Consider the following 22234-nt stretch of genomic DNA (forward strand, 5'->3'; position numbering starts at 1 on the left):
GGTGGTGGTCGCAGCTCATCCTCTTTGGTTATGGGTGTCATTGAAGACCCTCATCCGACTCTCCGCATCCAGCACGAGTGACCCCCACTCCAACACAGAACACCTCCACTTCCAGATCCAACCCAGCCCCAGGAACATGCTATGTGGCACCCTCATCTACAGACCGCTAGGACCTCGCACCCAGCTCACAACTACCATCGCCGAGCTCGCCGCACCCCACGCCATCACCTCCACGGACTACATTCTACTCGAGGACCTGAACTAGGACTAAAGCATCTCGTCAACACTCCCTTAACCCCATCTTCGAGGGAGGAACAAACATCTGCTTAAGCCACACCAGCCAGCCCCTCTGGACGGACCACCTCTGCATCCACTTCACCTACAACACAGCCACCTCACCCAAGCCCGCCACGCTGGAACTGGAGCAAGGTCACAGAGGACTACCTCAACACCACCCTCCGTCAAAACCCTCCCAGCACCACGACCGACACCAACTCTGCAGCCAGGGAATTTCCCCGCTGGGTCTTCTCCTGCGCCAACAAGCTCGCACCCCTCCGTCACCCCGCCAAACAACGGCCTCTGAAGGCCGCCTGGTTCACCACAGAACTTTAAGAAGCCAGACGCTCCTGCAGATGCCTAGAGACAACCTGGCGAAACCAGAAAATCTCGGAAGCACAGAACAACCACAGGAGCGCCCTGAAGTAATACCACCAGCGCATAAGAGACACCAAACGGACCTTCGAAAGAGCCAAAGTCCAGACCAACGCAACCAACGCCAAGGAACTGTTCAACGTCATACAGCAGTTCGCAAAACCCACCTGCGAAGCCACGGACGTCACACCTTCCCAGGAACTCTGCGACAAGCTCAGCTCCTACTTCCATCTGAAGATCAAGGTCCTCTACGACAATTTCAGCGAACCAGCGCCAGACACCACCACCCTGCCCACCGCCGCTGATAAGCCTACCATCACGTCCTGGGATCCTGCTACCGTCGAACTCATCACTGCGACCATGAAGAAAACACTCAGGAGCCCCAACAGACCCCCTGCCCACCACACATTCCACAGGGCCATTGCCGTCATCGCACCCGAAATAGGACGTACCATCAACGCCTCCCTCAGATCCGGCTTCTGCCCAGACGACTGGAAACGGGCAGAGATTAAACCCCTCCTCAAGAAACCAACGGCCGACCCAACGGATCTAAAAAACTACCGGCCCATCTCTCTCCTCCCCTTTGCGGCCAAAGTCACAGAGAGACTCGTAAACGCCCAGCTGACCACCTTCATCGAAGAGAACTCCATCCTAGACGCCGCCCAGTCTTGATTCCGCAGCAACTGTAGCACTGAGACCGCCCTCCTCGCCGCCACTGACGACATCCGCATGCTACTAGACTAGGGACACACTGCAGCCCTTGTCCTTTAAGTTTGAGAATCTTCTTTAAAACAGCTGATTGTATACATTAGGAGTATGCAATTGTTGACCCTTTTATATTATGCGGCTTTTAATAGTTTTTATATGTATTTATCTGTGGACAATGGGAATCCTTCTGTCATGTATTTGCAAAGATTTTAATTAATCAAGCAAAATAAAATATCTTATCGTAACTAGCTGTAGGAAGACATCACCCACGCCCATCCTCCTCAATACTGATGTCATGAAGGCCCATTCCACAGAATCAAAAGCCTTTTCTGTGTCAAGAAAGAGCGCAGCAGCCTTGATCTCTGGCTTAGTGTGCTGTATCGCACCAAAACAGTGCGCAGATTGTACGTCCAGTTGCACCCCGGGACAAACCCCGATTGCCCAGGCCTGACCAACTGAGGCACCAGCAGACCAAACGATTAGCCAAGATTTTAGCAAATAGTTTGGTGTCTACTTTGAGTAGTGATAGGGGCCTGAACGATAAAAATTCATTGGGGGATTTGCCCGGCTTCAAAAGCGTGACTATCGGGGCTTCTCGCATGGAGTGGGCATCTCGCCCATCTCCTCAAACAAAGTGATTAAGTGTGGGACCAGGAGCTCTTTAAACTCCTTGTAGAATGCAACGGTGAGGCTGTCCTGTCCCGTAGCGCTACCAGAGCGCATGGTCTATAATGCGGTAAGGACTTCCCAAGTGTCTAGCGTTCTCATTAGGTTTTCCCTGTGTTTGTCAGCCAACCATGGCAATTTAATATGCTCCAGGTAGTCTAGAATCGCTGCTCTGTCCGAGGACGCTCTGAAGCATTACAAATCTGTATAGTACTGATTAAATCTATCTGCTATTTCAGAAGGGTCTCTTAGTATCTCCCCTGTCGCTTTGCGTAATTCCTTGACTCCAGCTGACTCCCTTCTGTCACGTAGCAGTGCTGCTAAGGTTACCCCCAGCCCTTCCCCTTCCCCATACGTTTTGCCAACCGCATATTTCCCCATATGCTTAACCTCAGTTTCATGGTATTCCTCTAACCTCTTCTTTAATACCTCTGCAGTCTGATCATTACCCCCTGTCAAGGCCACCTGCTCCAGGTCGGCCAGCCGTTTCTCAAAAAGGTCTAGTCATCCTCTCAGAGAACGGAGGACCCCCGAGTGTTCTGATATGGCTATCCCTCGTATGTAGACTTTGAAAGTCTCCCACACAGTGGCAAAGCGACTTACAGAGCCAATATTAGTATCAGAGAAAGACTCTATGGCTTCCGACATTTCAGGTTTAAAAACGCTGTCTAGTAGTGAGTATGGCGGAAATCGCCACGTGAATGGGGTGGGTCTCTTCTGTGGGTTCTCAGTGTCCAGCAGTATAGTTGAATGGTCTGAGTAAGAGCGAGGGTGAGTCGAGCAAGCGTGAATCTGAGGGAGTAAAGCTCTTGAAGTGAACCAGTAGTCAATTCTGGTGTGAAGATCGTGGGAGGCTGAATAGTGGGTGAAACACCCCACCCCTCCCCCCCAGAGAACGTGTGCGCCAGACAGGCCAGGCCCCCAGAGCGATCCAATGCCGGGTCAAGAACACAGTTAAAATCCCTGCCCCAGAATTGTGGCAGCGAAGTTTCGCCCTGCAAACGCTCCAGCAGAGTTCGATAGAATTGTGTGTTATCAAAGTTAGAACCATAGATATTAACAATCATAAGATCCATTCCCCGCCCTTTACACCTGGAGATTGCATACCTCCCCTGTGTCTGTCTCAATAGCCTCCAGAGTGATCCCTGATTTAGGGTTAACCCAAGTGAGTACCCCCGTTGCGTCTGTGTGGAAAAACCAGCTGCATGAAAAGGGCTGTGCAGTCGTGAGGTAAGCTATCACTTTTCATACCGCCATATGGTGGGTGACACACAGGGGCGGATGTTGCCTCAATGCCGCAAAGTGTCCCACTAAGGTAGTAATAGGGTAATGCCATTCGAACATATAATATGCATCCAACAAAAAGCAGTAGGTGGTGTCTCGATGTGACTGGGGCTAGTTACCACCGCCTCCCCAAAGGCCCACACACCAGGTCATCGTATATCAACTATAGCCAATGTCACAGTGGCTGCACCAGAATTCTATTCGGCCATTGCGGTCTCCAATGATCGTGCAGCAATGTCCCCATGGTCTTCCAGAGGTCAGCACCCCCTATCCCCCCCCCGTAGTGCAAATCAGAGAACAGTCCCAATTCCCACCTACCCGTCAAAGGCTATGTAAAAGTACCAGCGAACCATCATGCTAGTCTTGCTCTTCCAGGTCGCCACCAGCTGCCTCGGCCAGCTTCTCCGAGTCTCTGCTCCGCTTGTCTGGGTTCTAGGAAAATCTTAAATTTTGATTTGTCATTCATGGTGTCCCTCAACCTGGCCGGGCATACCATTGCGTAATCCAGGTTAAACTCTCGTAGTCGACGCTTTGAAGGAGCAAACTGTCCCCTGGCCTCCTGTAGCTTCATAGTGAAGTCCGGGAAAAGCGAAATCGAGGAGCCCTCAAATTGAAGATCCCTTTTCTCTCTGGCCTGCCTCAGCGCAGCATCCCAGTTCCTATAGTTCAGTAGTTTTGCAATGACTGGGTGTGGCTGCGTTCCAGGAGGAGGCCTGGGGCCGAAGGAGCGATGGGCGTGCTCAACCACAATCATGGGAGAGAGGTTGTCGCGGCCCAGTAGCGTAACTAGGAGCTTCTCTATAAATACCTCCATGTTGCCCATGGCAGTGGATTCCAGAAGGCCGGAAAGGCGGATATTACTTCTCCTTGATATGGGCTCCAAATCCTCCGCCTTGTCTTGCAGCACTGTGAGGATTTTCCCAAATTGCTTCAGGGCAGTTTCCGCCTCCGTCTGTGCCTCTTCTATTTCTGACACTCGTCATTCAGCCATGTCCAGGCGTTTGGCATGTTTGTCAAGCTGCTCCGACATCCGATCCATATGATAGGCTAGGGAGTCTATAGTGGACAGACTTTTCTGCATAGCAGACAGAATTTTTTGGATATCCTCAGCCGACTTCGCAGCAGTCTCTCTCTGCCTTTCGGGAGACTGGGCCTCTCCCAGCTCCCTATTTCTCGACTTTCGTCGTTCAAACTGCAGCTTGGGCTGAGATTTATCCACCTTGCCCATTGTGATGGGAGGGCCAATCCGCATTGCGGCAGCACCCGGGCCCAGCCTCACTCCCAACCGCAGCCCACTGAAGATGAGAGCCGCTTGGGAATTTCCCTTGGGTTTCAGCAAAGGTTCTAATCCAGGTCAAGAGGCGGTTGGTAGGCTAAGAGCGGCAGCCCCATGGTCCACTGGAGGGAGAACAGTGAGGTGGAAGAGGGGGAGGAGGACCATCGCCCGTCTGCAATTAGAGAACGATGGCCAGCATTCGCAGGTTATCAAACGTGCGTTCGCTGCAGAGGACCTCATAAGAATTGGCCTTTGGTTGACAGGCGTGTGATGCGGGGCCCCTCTTGTTATCTGGGCATTTAATGAGGGTTCTTTTCGCGTCGCAGGATGAATGAAAATGGACAGTCGCCGCTAGATTGTATTCAGGGGCTGCACTCACCTAGTGGTCTCAGCCACGCCAGATCACAGTTCATCTTGCCCCCCAAGAGTTCGGAATAGTAGGGCACAAGTCACACTCTGAGTGCGCAATGTGTGGGCTGCTCAGTCCCGGCAAGTGGCAACCCGCTGTCTCACAGGCACCTCCCTGGGCAGCAGCAGCAGTCTGTGCTCCTCGCGGGCCCAAGTCGTTCCACGCTCCAAAAACCGGGGATGAGGGGCTTTTTCAGCTGGTCGTGGGCGGCGTACTACTTGCTCCGGTACCAAGCAGCTGAACGACCCGCCCAAACCGCTCCCGTACGGACCTCTGATCTAGTCTGTGGGTCCCCGGGCCAGGTCTCTGGTGTCAGGAGCAGTCGAGACGATCCGTGCAGGGCTTGCCCCGCCGCCTCCACATGCCCCTGAGGGGCCAGGCGACGATAGTAACAATAGTCGCGGCAGGAGCCTGGCGTCCACTTGGGAAACAGCCTTTACCACAAAGCATTTTTTACGCATTACGTTTACAACGATACACTTACCTCGTAAACGTCTTCACAACGCGTAATGCTTCAACGACCATCTTCACCACGCAAGCAACGTCATCACGGAACAACGTCATCCTAATATGAAAAAAAGCATCAGTCCGTTTTCAGTGTCGGCGGAGACCTGCGGAAAAAGGAAAAAAAAAAAGAAAGGGGGCTTGGGGGGGGGGGTCTCACCCCCCCCAAAAAAAGAAAAAGCGGAGTAAAGGTAAAATCGAGGTAACGACAAAGCGTGGAAAACACATTCCGTTGTAACGCATGCGTGGTAAAGGCATGCGTTGCAACGGAATGCGTAGTAACGACATATATTCCGTCCACTTTGCCCTGCGGGGATAAACAGGTCAGACCGGCAGATCCAAGTTCTCTGCTAGCCACTCCGTCTCGCCGTCACCGGTGTAGGCCGCGCCAACAGGCTGCAGCAGGCCTCGATCGCTCACAACGCCTCCTTGCTCTCCGGTCGTACCGCCAGAGGCTACAGGAGCACCAGCCGAAGGTGGTCCACTAGTGCCTTAATATGGGGGGAACGAGCAGTGAATTCTTAGCTCGGATGTCAGGATATCTTCCAGATACTCTCGAGGGCTTGCAGAGCGCGCTCAGGACGCAGCCATCTTGAGCACCGGCAAGCTCCCCCCCCTGAAATGTGTATATTTATTTGTTTTGAATAGTTGCATTTAATTTTAAATTATAAAACAGGTCATTATATTATTTCAAAATACTTACTTAAAATTCAAATTTTTTTTACATTAAAATAATGTAAATAGTTTAGTAAGGTTTTTATACAATTTTAAACATTATTTCCTATAAGGTTTATTTTTAGTCCCTTTCTCCTCCATTATTTTTTGTGGTAGGGTGTTGCAGTACCCGTTGTTAGCCATGTGTGGTGATGGACTTACTCCAGCACTGAGATGCCGTACATTTGCGATTGTTTTTTTTTTTTTGGCTGTAGTAACTGTAGATGGTCAGTTTGTGAATAGCATTCGGCTTACTGTTTTGTGAGTGTGTGTCCCTCTCTGAACTCCTCCATAGTCTCCTTTAACCCTTTGTTACTCCTTTCAAAACCTCTCTCCTCTAGTCGTTAGTATTCCCCTTTTTGCAGCCACTGCTCCGACCCTACCACATTTACAACTTACATTTAAACCTATGTGTGCTCAGATTCTCACACATAAACTATGTCGGAGGCGAAGACCTCCGCATGTGGGTTTGTGAATAGCATTTTGTAGTATATTACTGGTACTATTGTAGTACTACTAAATGTACTACAAAATGCTGTTTTGTGGATAGACCACCATGATTCCTAGCAACGTGTTATAGGTAATTTGCTTTAGAGAATGTCAACATAGGCACACCATCCTATTGTTTGTTTTTAGGGTGCAGGTGATTGCCTGCTGTCTTGCATCAGCCTATCTCTATTTATTGAACACTTGCATTTATTCACCTGTTTTGGTCTTCATAGTACGATCTATTATTCCTATTTGAGTTAATCATTTTTATTGAAGATCAATTCAACAAACAAGAACAAAACTTTACAAACCAACTGTATATAGACGTCCTCCAAAAACAGAATACGAGTCATCTCTGGGTTGTACTTCAGAATTTAATCTCATTCATGCCCCACCCAGATAACCAAGTAGTCAAGGGGAAAAGAAATAGATGGAGAGAAGCATCTAAATTTCCATATCAACTGCTGAAATACTTAACAATAAGTGAAATCAGTCCGTTTTCAGGAACAGATTTCTCTTTTCCACCACCACTTGAAGCCTGCTTCACTCAGGATCTTTTCATGGTCCTTCGTCCTGCCCTGTTTCACCTTCACTATACATTTGACCTCCTTATCCCCCATCAGGCTTTTCATTGACGACCTGTAATCCTTCCTCACCATCTTGCTTGCCGAGGGATTATTCAACAGTACCTTTCAAGTATACTCTGGATCTCTGTAAAAAAAAAAGGGGGTCCACTCTTCTCAAACTGGTATGAAAAGTCCAGGGTGCTAATGTTTGTTTCCTGCCAAGACTCCTCCCTGTTATTTATGTTGGCACTCTAGGTGGACCATGGCTGAAATAGCACAGGTTGCAAATCCCGTGGGTACCTCTCAGACTCCTGAAGACCAACAAAAGACCTCTCTACCTCTGGGGGTGATTTATTTATTGGTGTACAGGGTTACCTCCATCGGGGCAATGTTGTGTATTACTCTGTTGCCCTGATGGATTTCCTGTCTGCCAAATTGCGAAATGAATGCCAAGCTGACAGTCATTTATAAAGCATTAGCAGGTACCACCAGCACAGCTGTTCCTGTCAATGCTTTTGTAAGTTTGACGCTTATTTTTTTTTTCAAAAAGAAAATCCCGAAGCAGGATCGCTTGATTCAATCCATTAATCTGTCAAGGATTATCAGAAATGCTGCAACAAAGGCTGAGAAAGTTTGCTATCTGAAAATGTGCAGGGTGCATGTAAGTAGCCCTAGTATCCACCCTAAGAGTTAATGTGGTTAGTGGGAATATCCTGGGTAACATACATTTTCAAAATTAAGTACATTAGTGTTACATTCACGTTTGCTTGGCACACTTCCAGTAAAATGGAACTTGTCTATCGCTGGCTTTGCAGATTTGTTGTATGCATGCATAGGACTCAGCAGTTAATAAACTTTTGTGTAACTATGTGGTGAAGCCAAAATCAGATTATCGAAAAATAGATCAACAGCTACTCCTTCCTAGAATATTAGCGATTATATGAACATTCATTGCCATTGAGCTACCATTGTACAATGTCAAAAAGCGTCATTATCATATCACATCTTTGTCGTATCAGTACATTTATCACATCTTTGTCTTGTCAGTGCAGAACATTTGTGAGTGCTTTTATTTTGCAGGCTGAAATGGAGATCGTTGATAAGTTGTCTAAAATGGTGCCATGTGAACACGAGGACCTGTTAAATATCACTCTTCGGCTTTTGCTAAACCTCTCCTTTGATACGGGTCTGCGAAACAAGATGGTGCAATCTGGACTTCTTCCAAAGCTTACAATTCTTTTAGGTACATTTCTTATTCTACTAAAAACAATAATAAGTAATGAAGAATGATTATATGTGCTTTAGGGTAACACCTGCATCATGAAGCATAAATGTCAATCCTATCTGATTTCATATGACCAGTAATTGCATTGCATACGATCAATGAGAACTATTTGTGTTTGTTTTTGTACTTTGATGAATGCAAAATGCTTTGAAAGCTTTTCATCATCTTACTTTTCTGATTCTAGCTATCCAGATACACAGTGTTCTTGTCCCAGTATCCCTAAAAATAAGTCTTATATAGCAGTGGGGTAATTACGTGCTGTATATAGAAGCAATTATCTCAAATTGTTTGAATGGTTATGGACACAGAATGAGGTTGGACATCATCTTCAAAAAGTGTTGCGTGAATGTTTATTGTTTTATTATCTAAAACTATGTTTTTCGTTACATTATGCTAAGTTATTGACATTCATATATCACACATTCTACAATTGGCATGGCCTTTTAGCTGTTTTGGTAGTTTGATGACTTTTTTCACATGATGATACCACTCAGACCCAAGTCATCTTGCGATGCATTACCTTTATTATGTGTGTTTATGATGACCCTAGTCTGCATTCCAAGATAGTGGCTATGAATGCACGCTATAGTACAAATGGAGGGCATACCCCTAGCTAGTCACAAGGACTTGGTCAACAGCAGAGCTCCAAGATTGGTTAAGATGATTTTAATGATTGGTTTACACACTGTATAATACTGGATTCCCATTTCCTTACATAAATAAAGCAAGTCAAATCCAATAATCAATATTTGTACACTGACCATGAAGAAGTTAAGAGCTGCCATTGTTTTGGGAAACATGCTAGAAAATTCAATGGTAGAATCTTTGATGACTTTTACTATTTTTTTTTTTTAAACTCTTTTTATAGATGTTTTTTCCACAGTTATACAACTTGGTAAAGCTATCACATCATATACTTAGCAACTGTCACAGGTATGGCTACACCAACTACAGGAGAGTGCGCCTGTGGAACTTGGGACGGCAATTAAACAGGGTGTAACACCTGGGGTGTCTACCCCTTGCTGAGGCATGTATATTAGTGCTTGATGCCATTATTTGTTGTGTCTTCAGTTTTTATGCCAATGGGTGTGTGTACCTCTAAAGCAGAAACTGTTGGGGGGAAGGTAAGGTTATGCAGCAGTGCGAACGGTGGTAACTTGACTTCAAGTAGAAAGATGAAAGTGACTTTGAGATAGAGTGGGAGCTTCCGGGAAGCGGGTGGGGATTGGCCATGTTGCTGAGCCAGGCTGGCTCTCTGCTGGTGTCGGGTATGGTGGTAAAATGAGGGTGTGTGTCAGGGCTGTGGAATCAGATGAGGGCTCAAATTAGAGTGGCAAATGGCAGGCTGCTAGGGGAGATCATAGGTAGGTGTTACCGGGGGGGGGGGGGGTAATGACTTTTGCTCATAAGTGAGGATAGAAATGTATTGCTCTAAAATAGTTTTGAGAAAAAAAATATATATATTGATACGAGTTTACATGTTTCCACTTGCTAAGACACCGTACTTGTATGAGATTTGAATGTTGGTTTAACCCTTCTGGCATAATTGTTTTAGGCCAATGGACCAGTATTAATCTGGTGACTTAAAGTACAGCCTCTTACTTGGCATTATGTTAGCTTTTGAAATTAGTTGCAAAGAGCCTTAGAGAGTGCTAAGAGGTCTGTCAATAGGATTATATATATTTTTTAAGCCTTATCGTATTTTCTGCTTAAAGCTTTTTTTGATTTACGTTTAAAACCAGAATTCCCTTTGTTGATTTTATTTGCTAAAAATTCTCCCTACAATTTGTAAGTGATACAGGCCTTGTTATTTTACTTAGTTCATACTAAATTATTTTACTTCTTGGATAATTTTGTGATACATGATTGCCCTCAGCCAGGGAAGCAAACTGTTTTAAGGTTTTCTTACGTGCAAGAGTACTGTAACTGTCATGGTTTTTAGGCCCTGTAGTTATCCATTATCATTCGAATAGGGCCAAATTCACATCGGTCTTTTAGAAACCTGTCTTTCTCAACCTTTCCTTTAAGTGTTAACATTTCATGCAGCTTCATATATTTATTTATTGGTTTGTAAAGTGCTGGCCTTTGACAAATCACCATTTTTTAGCACTTAATATTTTCTAGTCAAGTATGATGCTAGCAAGTGGAACGTGACTGTAAACTATAAGAGTACCTAAAACTACTTGGAGTATCTGCTGACCAGGAGAAGGACTTTTAAGGGACTCTGTAAATAGAGGGAGTGGTGGTCGCGTGCTGTCTGACAGGTGGGGTGAATGCCTCTTTGAAAATGCTGCTTTACAGGTTTCTCTTGAAAGACATAATTCGGTTGGTATCTTAGGTCTGGACTTAGTAAGTTCCATAGGCTTGCGCCTATAGTTCTGAGGCTGTTTTTTGCGATATTGCTCGTTTTCAGAATTACATTTTTTAACCATTTAGGTGGATGTCCTTCATCCAGGGGGTACATGTGTTTCAGACATGTTATTTTTCTACTTTGGTTTGAGAAGTAACAGTCAGGTGTAGACAGTGCCGGAATAAACCCTGTGGAGGCCCCTCGGCAGTTGAAATGTGGCCACCCCCTTGTAAATTAGTGGGATAACATTGAACTAAGTAGTGTGCAGTCGGAGATGACCATCACTACTGTACATTAAAGGAACGTAGTTTGCACCAGATTGTTCTACAAAATGACCGCTTCCAGAAGATGAGCTTTTAAGAGACAAACTGTTATGTGAATCTGATGCAGTCTTTCTGGTTTATGTACTTTAAGTTGTTAGTGGATACATTACATGAATACAGTATTTTCTCTATAGAGTCTTTAATGGAAGGTTTTTTTCTTTGAGTTGATTCATTTTTTTCTATCTTTTGGAAACCATTTAAGAAAGCTTGATTGTAATTTGCTTTCAAGATCAAATCAACATTATTTTGATCAGTTGTCGCAGGCCCCTAAAAGGAGTGGGGCCGCTAGGCCGGTGCCTACTTTGTCTAAGTGGTAATTCAGAACTCTGGGTAGATTTAATGTCTGCATAATTCTGGAATCGAAATTGGTAGAGTGTGATGATCTGTGTCAGGAGTCTCATAAATATTAATTAGTATCTGGGAAAGGGAAGAATCTTGGAGGCCCGAATGGTTTCATGGTCAAGGTGAACTAGCATATTTTGACTTGTTGGCATCAACATGAGAGGAATGTGTTACATAACTTAAGTGTTCTTCTGTTTGTCTCGACCTGGTTTTCTAATTGATTAAACAGGAGCTTATGGTTCTATGTGTATGAATTGTGTAGGATACACATTTCACATTGTTCCACATAAGTGGAGAACAAGCGATCTTCACTGATTTCTGAAATTGCAGAACCTTCCTGGTCTGAAACCCGAGTGTCTGTCATGTGACAGCTTGTTGAATTTGATGAAATCTTGTAGCTGTTTTGTGATCTCGCTTTCCATGATTTTGCTAATGAGGTACAGAATTAAGATGGATCTCTAGTTTAATAGATCTGATGGGTTTCCAGTGTTTTGTCTTCAGTAGAAGGATTATTATGCCTTGCTCGAGTTTAGGGGGTACACTGCTATGATAGAGGGAGGCATTTATTCATGCTGTGGTAGCGATGTGTGGTTAGATAATCTTTGGTAGCAGCTTCCGAACATGGCTCTTCTGAAATGGTTTAGGCATTTCATTTGCTTGGTCTTTTGAGAACTTGATTGAGGCTCCTTTTTGAAATGGTTGAAAAATGTGATTGACAGCTTGGAACCTCAATGGGAGGGCCCCTGTTTCTCCTGGATATTGGATCAAGTCATTGAGAATATTTTCTTGCAGAAAATCAGCAGGTCTTCACCAAATGAGTTGGATTTAATGGAGATGCCTTCAGTCCTTGCAGGTATTTTCCAGTAAATGTTAAACAGTTCTTTGGTGTCGATTTGTTTGTTCTAGTACAACCTGTTTGCTTTCTGAATGGCCTTGTGGTAGTTTCTTATGTTTTTCTGTGTTTGAGGTCTTTTGTTTTTTTCTTTTTTCTGCCTTTGTAAATTAGACAAGTTTGTGTCCGGAAATTATTGGAAAGTTTGTTGTCTGGCTTGGGACTTTTGAGCTGAAGTTGTCTGAGCTGTTGAATCTGAGGTGGAGGGAGTTTAGGAGGGAACGCAAGATCTGATCAGCTGATGAATGTGGGTGGATGTCAGTGAATGCTTGTAGACACCTTCAACCTGAACTTTAAAAAGGATAGATTGGGTATCCTTTGTACAGTGTGTATGTGTAAGCGATCAAGGGCAGCAGATTTAAGCAGTTTAGCAAGTGTGATTTCAGAGGTTTGGTGGATTTTTTTTTTTTTTAAAAGCAGATTTTATTTGTCAAATGACACATATATAGCGGGCTTTGTACCCCAGAGTCGTCTGCACAATCAAAGCATTTTATACTGACTTTGAAATTTCCATCTTGAAACACAGGAAAATGAAGAGCATTACAAATAAAATCTAAACCCCCCCCCCCCCCCCCGCCCCAAACCTCTGCACATGATAACACTGAACACCCACGTCAGACAAAACCATGTAAATAATGCAATTAGTCTATACACCGGAATTCCCAACCACACCACAGCCCCCGGAGCCCCACAATAGAAGAAGAATCGCTATAGATGGGGGTCCCGTGCCACTGAGACCGGCTCTAACAGCGAACCCCGATAGTGTGCCCACCGTTTCCATATTTTAAAAGTGTTTTTGCGAGCACCCCATGGGTTTCTCCAGGCCCATACAAAAGTCCAAACCATTCTTCCACGCAGCCACTGAAGGTGGTCTCGGTGCCTTCCACACCCTCGCTATTTCCCTTTTCGTCAAGGTGAGACCCAACTGCAGTAAGTGTTGTTTGTAGCTGTTTCCACCTATCCCTTCCATGACATGTAACAAGGCAAGTTTCGGCGAGCGGGGGAGATCCCAACCCAGTATTTCTGACAAACAGATGTGAACCCCCCTCCAGAAGCGATCTAAGGAGAGACCATGCCAAACCATGTGTATTAGCGTACCCTCCTTCCGATTACATCTAAGGCACACAGGGGAGGCAATCAACCCCGCTCTCCACAAACGTACCCACGTATAGTAAGCCCTATGCAAATACTTAAACTGGACGAAGCGCAACCGCACCGCTATGCCTGCCCCCCGTGGAGCAGCCAGGGTCTCCGTCCAGTCCTCTTCATCTAAGGGACCTGCATCGCCCTCCCAATCTCCCCGGAGTTTCTGTAACGTGGAGGAGTAATGGATAACTAGGGATTGAACGATCTTGGAGATCTTGCGATCCTGAAGGTCACCCATAAAGTCTTTCGCCTCGAGGGGGCTGAACTCAGCCAAGGATTCCAAGCCCTCTAGGCTGGGGGAAAGAGCATTCTGAAAATGAAGGTACTGATAGAATTGGGATTTCGGCATGCAAAATTCTTTCCTGAGGTCTTGGAAGGATTTCAAAGCCAGACCCTTCATGACATCTCCCAAAACTGAGATACCTACATGGTCCCACCCCCGGCATCTCTGTAAGGCCGCCAGCTGCGGCAAGCGCCCAATATTCCAGAGGGGAGTCTCCCGCATCAGTACATTCCACCATCCCATCCTCCGCAGCGCCTGCCTCCAGACCTGAAACACAACGTTTGTTGCCGATTGCAGCGAGCCCCACAGCGGTGCCGAGTACAATATCGTATGTAGCGAGTGATCTCCCATAAGCCGCAGCTTGATCGCGTATGCCGGATCCTCCCTACTGCCATACCACCATTCGTTCAATTAGAGCAGGTGTGAAGCCTGATAATATGAATGAATGTCAGAAGATGCTAGCCCCCTGCAATAGGTAGATAAGAAGCATGTCCGCAGGGCACCACACGTTTTGCCCCCCTCCCACAAGAACTGCCCAAGAGCTGCATTGACTTGCCGGAACCATTGAGGTGGAATCTGATAGGGGTGGTTCTGCAGCTGATATAGGAGACGGGGGGAGCGCGACCATCTTAAATATAGCTGATCTGCCATATATGGACAGGGGCATGCGGGACCAGGTCTTAAGATCACCACGCACATGCTCCCACACCGGAACCAGATTTCACTCCCAGGAGATAGCGGGCAAGTCCGATATAAACACACCAAGATATTTCAGTCCCCCCGTCGCCAACTGTACCGACGATACCCTTGCACCCATTCCCGCCCGATCTCCAAGAATCTACAACGTAGATTTGCGGGGGTTCATATATAGTCCAGATGTCTCCCCAAAGATTTGCATAATTTGCAGGGGCCACGGCCCCGTTCTGTCCATTTCGTGCGGAAGAAGAGGACTTCGTCCTTGTATAACGCTATCCTGTCAGAGTACCTGTGCCCATTCAAAGCCCTGCACCTGCGATTCTATTCGCATCCATGCAGCCATAGGCTCCATTGCGAGGTCAAAAAAATAAGGGGACAGGGCGCAGCCCTGTCTCATGCCCCGTCCGATAGAAAACGTGGAGGAGGCTGCGCCGGCTACCCGCACCGACGCGGTGAGGTCGGTATATAGGAGAGTCAAGTAGGATAAGACTCTCGGTCCAAAGTTTAGCCTATGTAGTAATGCAAATAGGTGCACCCAGCTAAGAGAGTCAAATGCCCTATCCATATCTGCTAATAATAGCACCGCCGGTTCTCCCATTTGCTGGATGGCCGTCAGCGCTATATGTGCCCGTCTGATGTTATGCCTGGTCGCCCTCTGAGGCATGAACCAGCCTGGTCGGGATGGACCAGAGTAGTAATATGAGGCAGTAGACTATTTGTCATAGCTTTAGCCAGAATTTTGGCCTCTACGTTCAGAAGAGAGATGGGACGATATGATGCGTGCTAATCTCTGGGGCTGCGGGTTTGTGAAAGACAACCACCTCCGCATGCCTCCAATCAAAAGGAAGGGAGCCTTGTTCTCACGCCTCCTCCACCACTGAGCGGTAGTGAGGTCCCAACTGCAAAAAGTATTGTTTAAAAAATTCACTGGAAAAACCATTGGGCCCCAGGGCCTTCCTGGAATTAAGATTTCCCAGCGCGGCGCCCAACTCCTCATCTGTCAGGGGGAGCGCTAGCTTTTCCCACACCTCGTCCGACAGAGCCTTGGGCGGGAGGTCATCTAGAAAACTATCTATTGCGTCGGCCGGCAAACATTCTCGAGGGGCGTATAAGTCAGCATAATATGTGACAAAGCTCTCAGTGAGGGCCTGCGGTTCCGTGAGCGGCTCACCTGCCGAGCCCAATATACCAGGAAGGGTCTGGGAATGAAACATACCCTGGCAGAGCCGGTGGAGCATCTTGCTGGATTTATCCTCCCACTGATCTACCCTGCTACGTGTCGCCAACCAGGCCTGGCGGGCCTCGTCCATCAATAGCGCTGCATAATTCTGCTGAGCCATCAGCAATTGCTGCCGGACCTGGCCGCCTCCGGCCGCCCGACCCCAGTGGTCAAGATCTTTAATGCCCGCCTCTGCCTGTAGGAGCACCTCCCTACGCGCTCTACGAGCTGCCGTACACCAGGTGATGTCCGCCCCCCTCAGTGTAGGATTCATCGCCTCCCACAATGAATCGGCCCTGGAGACTGACCCCACATTAACTGTCAAGTATTGGTCTATTGCGTCGCTCATGTGTTCTCTATAGTCATCATTTTGTAGGTGCCACATTGAGATGTGCCACTGAAACGGCTGCCTCATCCGCCCTATCTGTAAGGTGAGGGTCACTGGGAGGTGATCTGACAGGCCCCACGGAAGAATCTCAGCTGCCACCACCCTACTCACTGCTACTCGGGGGACAAAGAGGTAATCAATTCTGGAGTAGGAGTCATAGACCGCAGATAGATATGTGAACTCCCGATCGTCTCTGTGCAAGCGACGCCATGTATCTAACCAGTCAAGCCCCGTCACTAAGGAGTACAGACTCGTAGTACGACCACCCTCTGGACCCCCCCTTTCCCTCCAGCGATCCTTGGCCGTATCCATCACATCATTCCAGTCCCCGCCAAACACGGACAAGCTGTCTAGCATGTCCACCCAAAGAGTCATGAGGCGCTCCCCTAGGTTCCACTGTTGCGGAGGGGGAGCGTACACACTACCCAACACCAGGGAATCCTCCCCCACCTTTCCCTGCAGGAATAAATAGCGCCCCAGAGTGTCTGTCCACTGCTTGACATGTGTATAGGGGACTCTGCAGTGAATCAACATTGCTACCCCCGTGACCCGCTCACAAAGCCGGAGTGAAACACATGTTGATACCCATATCGTTGAAACAGAGGGCCCTCCATTCCATGAGATGCGTCTCCTGCAGCATAAGGACATCTTTGGCCTGCTGGAGTATAGCCCCGCGTTTGATCTTATCGAGGGCTTCCCTCACGTTCCAACTAATGATGCAAAGTGTGCCTGGGGACACCCGTTCCCTATGGGATATGTCGGCCATCTGGGGCTGTGTCTGCGAATGCCAGGATAGGGAATACTTACCGGTTCATGTGGGAAAATCTACTGTCTGTAAGAGAAAGTGCTACCAGAAAACAAAAATAATACCCACCCAACAAACCCCCCACCCTATACCTCAAAAACAATAAAGTATCTGTCGCGGCGGGAGTGGCCCGCGACCCCCAACGGGAGGACACAGCCCACCCCGACCAATGGATCCCCAACTTGCAGCCCATTTATCATTGGCACACTTTCCGCTAGCAGAAGTCTAACAGAGAGCCCGGCCCATAAATGAGCCCCTCTGATCAGAGCATTGTAGTCTAGTTCGCCACCGCCCCTCGCGGGCTCACCGGTCAGGCCGCCGATGTCTGACATCCAGAGGCCGAGCCAGCCCAGGACGATGTGCCACAGGACAGGGAACGGCACCTGAATCTTGATCTTCTGATGCTCTTCGGTTTTAGCGGGGGCCCCCTCCAAACCGCCTCTGATGATGAGGAATCGGGCTCTCTTCCAGGCGGTGTGTGAGCACGCACCGGCACGTCTCATCAGTCCATTTGAATACCTCTTCCGGCGAGTCAAAGAAATGGGTGCGGACAGGATATAATAGTGCATATGGGAGCTTAACATCTCGTAGACGGGCCTTGGACACCAGGAACGATTGACGCTGTTGCTGGACCAGTCTTGTGTAATCCGGGAAAATTAAGATGCAAGCGTTATCATAGAGCAAGGGTTCCTTGATCCGGGCCTGCTTCAGGATCGCATCGCGATCAGGATAGTTCAAGAGCTTTGCGATGACTGGCTGCGGGTGGGCCCCAAGCGGGGGCTTCTGCATGGGCGCCCGGTGGGCTCGCTCCACTACGAAACAGCGGGACATAGACTCTGGAGGGAGCCATCCCTCCAGCCACTGCGTGAGGACCCGTTACATATCACCCCCTCACAGCCCTCCGGGAACCCAACGAAATGGAGATTATTGTGCCTGGCCCTCCCCTCAGCATTTTTACCTGCAGCGCAAGGCCCCGCTGAGTGGTCTCCATGGCGGCCACCTGCTTCTTCAGCATAGTAACATCGTCCTCCACTCCTGAAATGCGGGTCTCAGCCTCAGTAATGCGTGATACAGCGTTTCGCAGGTCCTGCCACAGGATCATGACACCGGAGCCAACTGCCCCAATGCCCGCGTCAACCATGTCCCTCGACTGAGTGATGGCGACCATGAGTGCTGCATTATCTGGCACAGCCCTCTGCGGTCCCCCAGAGGCCCCTGCAGCAACACTGGGGCCGGTGAATTTGTCAATCGGGCCCTGTTTGGACGAGCCTCCACCCCCCTTGTCTCTCGTCATTCCGGTACTCTTGGTACTGGCCGAGTAGGTGTCCGAAGGCCCGGGGGGTCTCACCAGGACGGGACGGAGAGGGGGGGTGAAGGAGGCCTCTGCGCAAGACTCCCGCAGCCCGACCTAGCCGCCGAAAGGGAGTGTGCAGTCTCGGGGGGGGGGGGGGGGAGAAATGGAGGAAACCCAGAGGCCTCAACGCACGCGTCCCAATCCAATACAGGCCGATGCCACCACGGGCTCACCAAGGAGCACCAGGGACCTGAATAGTCTCCAAGAAGCGCAATGGCCCAGGACCACAGCCATGAGCCCTGAAGGAGATCAGCCCGGCCCTATATACCGCCGATGCAGTCTCTCCTTGAATGGGAGGAAAGAGGATGAAGCACAGGGTCCGCGCTAGGCAGCAGGATACGGCGAGTGGCGCGACCAGCAGCCCCCGATACAGCACGCACACCTCACAGCACCCCCAATAGGTACACCCCCGCGGCCCGATACGACCGCCGACTGATGCAGTGGACACCCTGAAGGGGGGGGGGGGAGGGAAGAGGGGCGGCAGGGCCCGACTGGATGGATGGGCAACCGCCCAGGGCCAGGCTCCAAACCGCGTGGCCCGAATCGACTGCCGAAGCGAGAATATCCCCCGGACCAAGGAAGGCACTCGCACGCCGGCCCCCACCGGGATCACCACCGCCGAACCCCCGTCTGATGTGTGTGTAGGGGGGGAATGGAGAAGTGTGAGAGTGTCCAATGGGCGGAAGGGGCGCCAGTGGATAAAGGGCCCCCACACCCAGAAGATGTGGAGGTGTGCACGGGACAAGGAGGGTGCCTGATGAAGAGGGGACACCAAATTCCAGCCGGACCACCAACTCCGGCGTGGTTAGGGAAGCGGCCACACCTCGCCTCTGCTACGGCCCGACACGGCCGCCGAGCCGCACGGCGCTTCCCACCGGGGTCTTCAATCCAGGAGGGACAGCCTACCCTCGGGGAGCACCCAATCCGGGGGCTCTCACCGGAGCTCCAGCCGCCGCAACCACACAGCGCGACAGCTCCGCCTTGGCAGCGATGGCACTGCCAGTCGGCAGTGGACCCAGGCGATTCCCTGGCTGCACACGAGGCCGCGCCCGCGGGAGGCCCCGTCCTCTAACCACCGCCTCACAGCCGCCACCAGCCACTCCACGAAGCCGAAGACGGCTCAGGTAAGGGATGCCAGTCTCCACCATCAACGGGGCAGCTTTGAGGCACAGGATGGGATCAGAGAAGCAGGATAATTAAGGATCAATAATGGGCTCTCAGCACACGTTCGCCATGCTGGCTTGCCAAGCCACTCCCCCCTTTGGTGGAAAATTTTGACTTTACTGCTGGATGTTTTTCTTTTCATATTGCCTACTTTAATTTGTCATCCTTCATCTCTCATTAATGGCAGGTGACCTATTGATGGTTCAAAATTCATTAAGCATTAAAGGGTCTCAAGTGCACTTGTGTCTGTAATCTTAGGATTCGCAAGCTATGGCTCCCTTTCACGAGCTGTCCATGTACAGCCTAGTTGAGATTCTAGAAATCAGAGTTCTCTTCCAGGGGATCCTCATCAAAGTCATAAGCATTGTCCTGGAACACTCGTAAAATATTTTATATATGTGTAATAAACTTTGTACGCAGAACTTTTTAAACACATATATATATATATATCTGCAGCCCAAAGAGAGGCAAAAAATTACCAGACTACTTGTTTTAATTATTTATTATTTTTTTTAAATCCGCTCACTTAGAAATACTATAGAAAGTCTTTCACAAACCTTTAATACCTTTTTAATAAAAGGAAAGGGAATATCAAACATTGTTAGCCAATTGGCTGTCATTCAAAGAATAGTAAAGAAAACTGGCACTGTGCATTTAAGAACCTCATAGTACCTTCCTGTATTCCATCATGCCTCTCCGGTGACAGTTAAGCCAGTTTCCGGCTCCTGCAGTAAGGATCCTCATGCACTGATCTCTGACTTTTGGCAAGAAATATCTTGAAAATGTTTCCAACTTATTTTTACATACAAGTCACTGGACTTGTGTTAACACCTAGAGTGTACATATCCTTATTCCTGACAGAAAATATTTCATTTTCCTATCAAGAATGCCTTGACTGTTTGTGAAGTGCCCTTTCTGTGGGATTAGCCCAGACAGACCCCTTTTCTGTCTGTTTTGTTTGTCTTCCAGAATCTCATCAACCGGAGACTTGTGGTCACAGTCAGAAGTTTCCCAAATGTACTTTGAAGGACAAAGAAAAGATTTGACTACATGGACTCCAAGAAAGAAGACCTGCTACAGCAAGAGGGCTCTTCCTCCAAAGAGCCCTCCTCTCCCTCCAAGGACTCCCACAGAGGGAGATCTAGAGGGAGATACCACCATCATAAAAAAAATGTCCCTGGTCAACATCATGATGTCAAGGACGGAGCAGCCACCGGTGGACTCACCGTCAACAGAACGCCGAAGAAAACGCCTTCAAAGGTGGGGTTGAGTCACCACTCGACAATCAAACATCCTCTGATTTAGTTGTTGCAACACGCATCGGCAATAGGGTCACCATTGAAGTTAACAGCCCACCACCTATCGACTTTGAAGAAACAGATATTGACATCAAACCCAATGAGGTCAACGTCGAGAAGAAAACATTCAAAGTCACACACAGTGGCTAAGCCACTGTCTACTTCAAAAGAAAGGCATTCGATGTCAAAGGACAAGTCACAGCCTTTACCATCTACAGCTGAATAGAGGCCTTGCTCTATATCTAGGGCCAGATCACATTCACCAATAAATATTTTTTACATGCTTGCTGCAAACTGTACAACATAGACCTGTGCCCCTACTTCGGACTCTGAATACTCTTGTACGTATTCTTAATCAAGAGTCACACCTGAGGTTCACATGTTGCGTACACTATCTCCTAGGGAGTCTCCATCTCTGTATTTCTCTCCAGGCACACCGTCTGTGCTCCCAGCAGGACCCATAAGCAGCCTGCATATTCCAGCTGTGGCACATAAGTCTCCACGAAGAGCTAGCAGCCTATTACATCTCTGCTCCAGATCTAAAGGAACATCCAGAACCCGTTCCACATCTAGATTTATAAGATCGCGTGGCTCCACATCTAGACACAAAAGAAAGATCTCCATCTTGGTCTACAACTTCTTGCTCATCTGTCAGGGATTACTCTTCTACCCTAATAGATACACCTCCTGCAAGAGAGTCTCCTGTGAATGATCTTCTTACCTTCAAGAAAGTATTAATAGGAGGGGCAACATAATTAAACATTGATATTCTCATGACCACTACATCCTCATCTGTGATTTTTGAGAAGTTGCCTCACAGAACATCTACTCCACCATTGCTTCCCCTGGTTCCTAGTCTACTGGAACCTGCGATGCAATTATTTCTTATGCCTGCATCAGTAAAGTCTGCTCCATCTTGTCTTTTTAAGATGTATAAATCGCCTGATCAGGACCCACTATTCCTCAGGATGGATCCCCCTCCTAAATCCGTCATTCTAGCAGCACCAAAATAAATATAACACTGTTGCTTCCTTTTCTTCCGTCCCACTAGAGAAGAAAAGCAAATGAGTAGATGCTGTTGGAAAAAAATGTGTTTTTATATCAGCATTGACTATGAAGGTGGAAAGCTCTTCTGCTTTGTTGGGAAGGTACAATAGGTCTCTGTGGGATTCACTGAACAGGTTTACGGGAAAACTCCCAAAAGAGAGAGACAGGATTTCCAGGAGATCTTGAATAAAGGTGGATTGGTATCTAACCAGATTATAAATGCAGCAGCGGATACATCAGATCTTATTGCGCATGGATATTGTCACGGTATCTGTGCATGCACATCATCTAGGCTCAGACTAGTGAGTCTTAAACCAGAGGCTCAACATCAGATTTAAATTTGATATTTTCAGGCAATACTCTTTTTAGCTCCCA

The 22234-nt window shown here is 48.0% G+C and overlaps 1 protein-coding gene across 1 annotated transcript in view; it reads left to right on the forward strand.

Moving 5' to 3' along the window:
• Window positions 1-22234, forward strand: part of KIFAP3 (kinesin associated protein 3) — a 1322278-nt gene that overhangs the window by 354041 nt on the left and 946003 nt on the right. Inside the window, exon 10 of the mRNA XM_085654829.1 lies at window positions 8348-8510. Within this exon, the coding sequence (XP_085510955.1) occupies window positions 8348-8510 (163 nt within the window). The remainder of the gene's footprint in view (window positions 1-8347; window positions 8511-22234) is intronic.

This window comes from Triturus cristatus, chromosome 4_1, assembly GCF_964204655.1.
Source record: "Triturus cristatus chromosome 4_1, aTriCri1.1, whole genome shotgun sequence".
NCBI classification, from domain to species: Eukaryota; Metazoa; Chordata; class Amphibia; order Caudata; family Salamandridae; genus Triturus; species Triturus cristatus.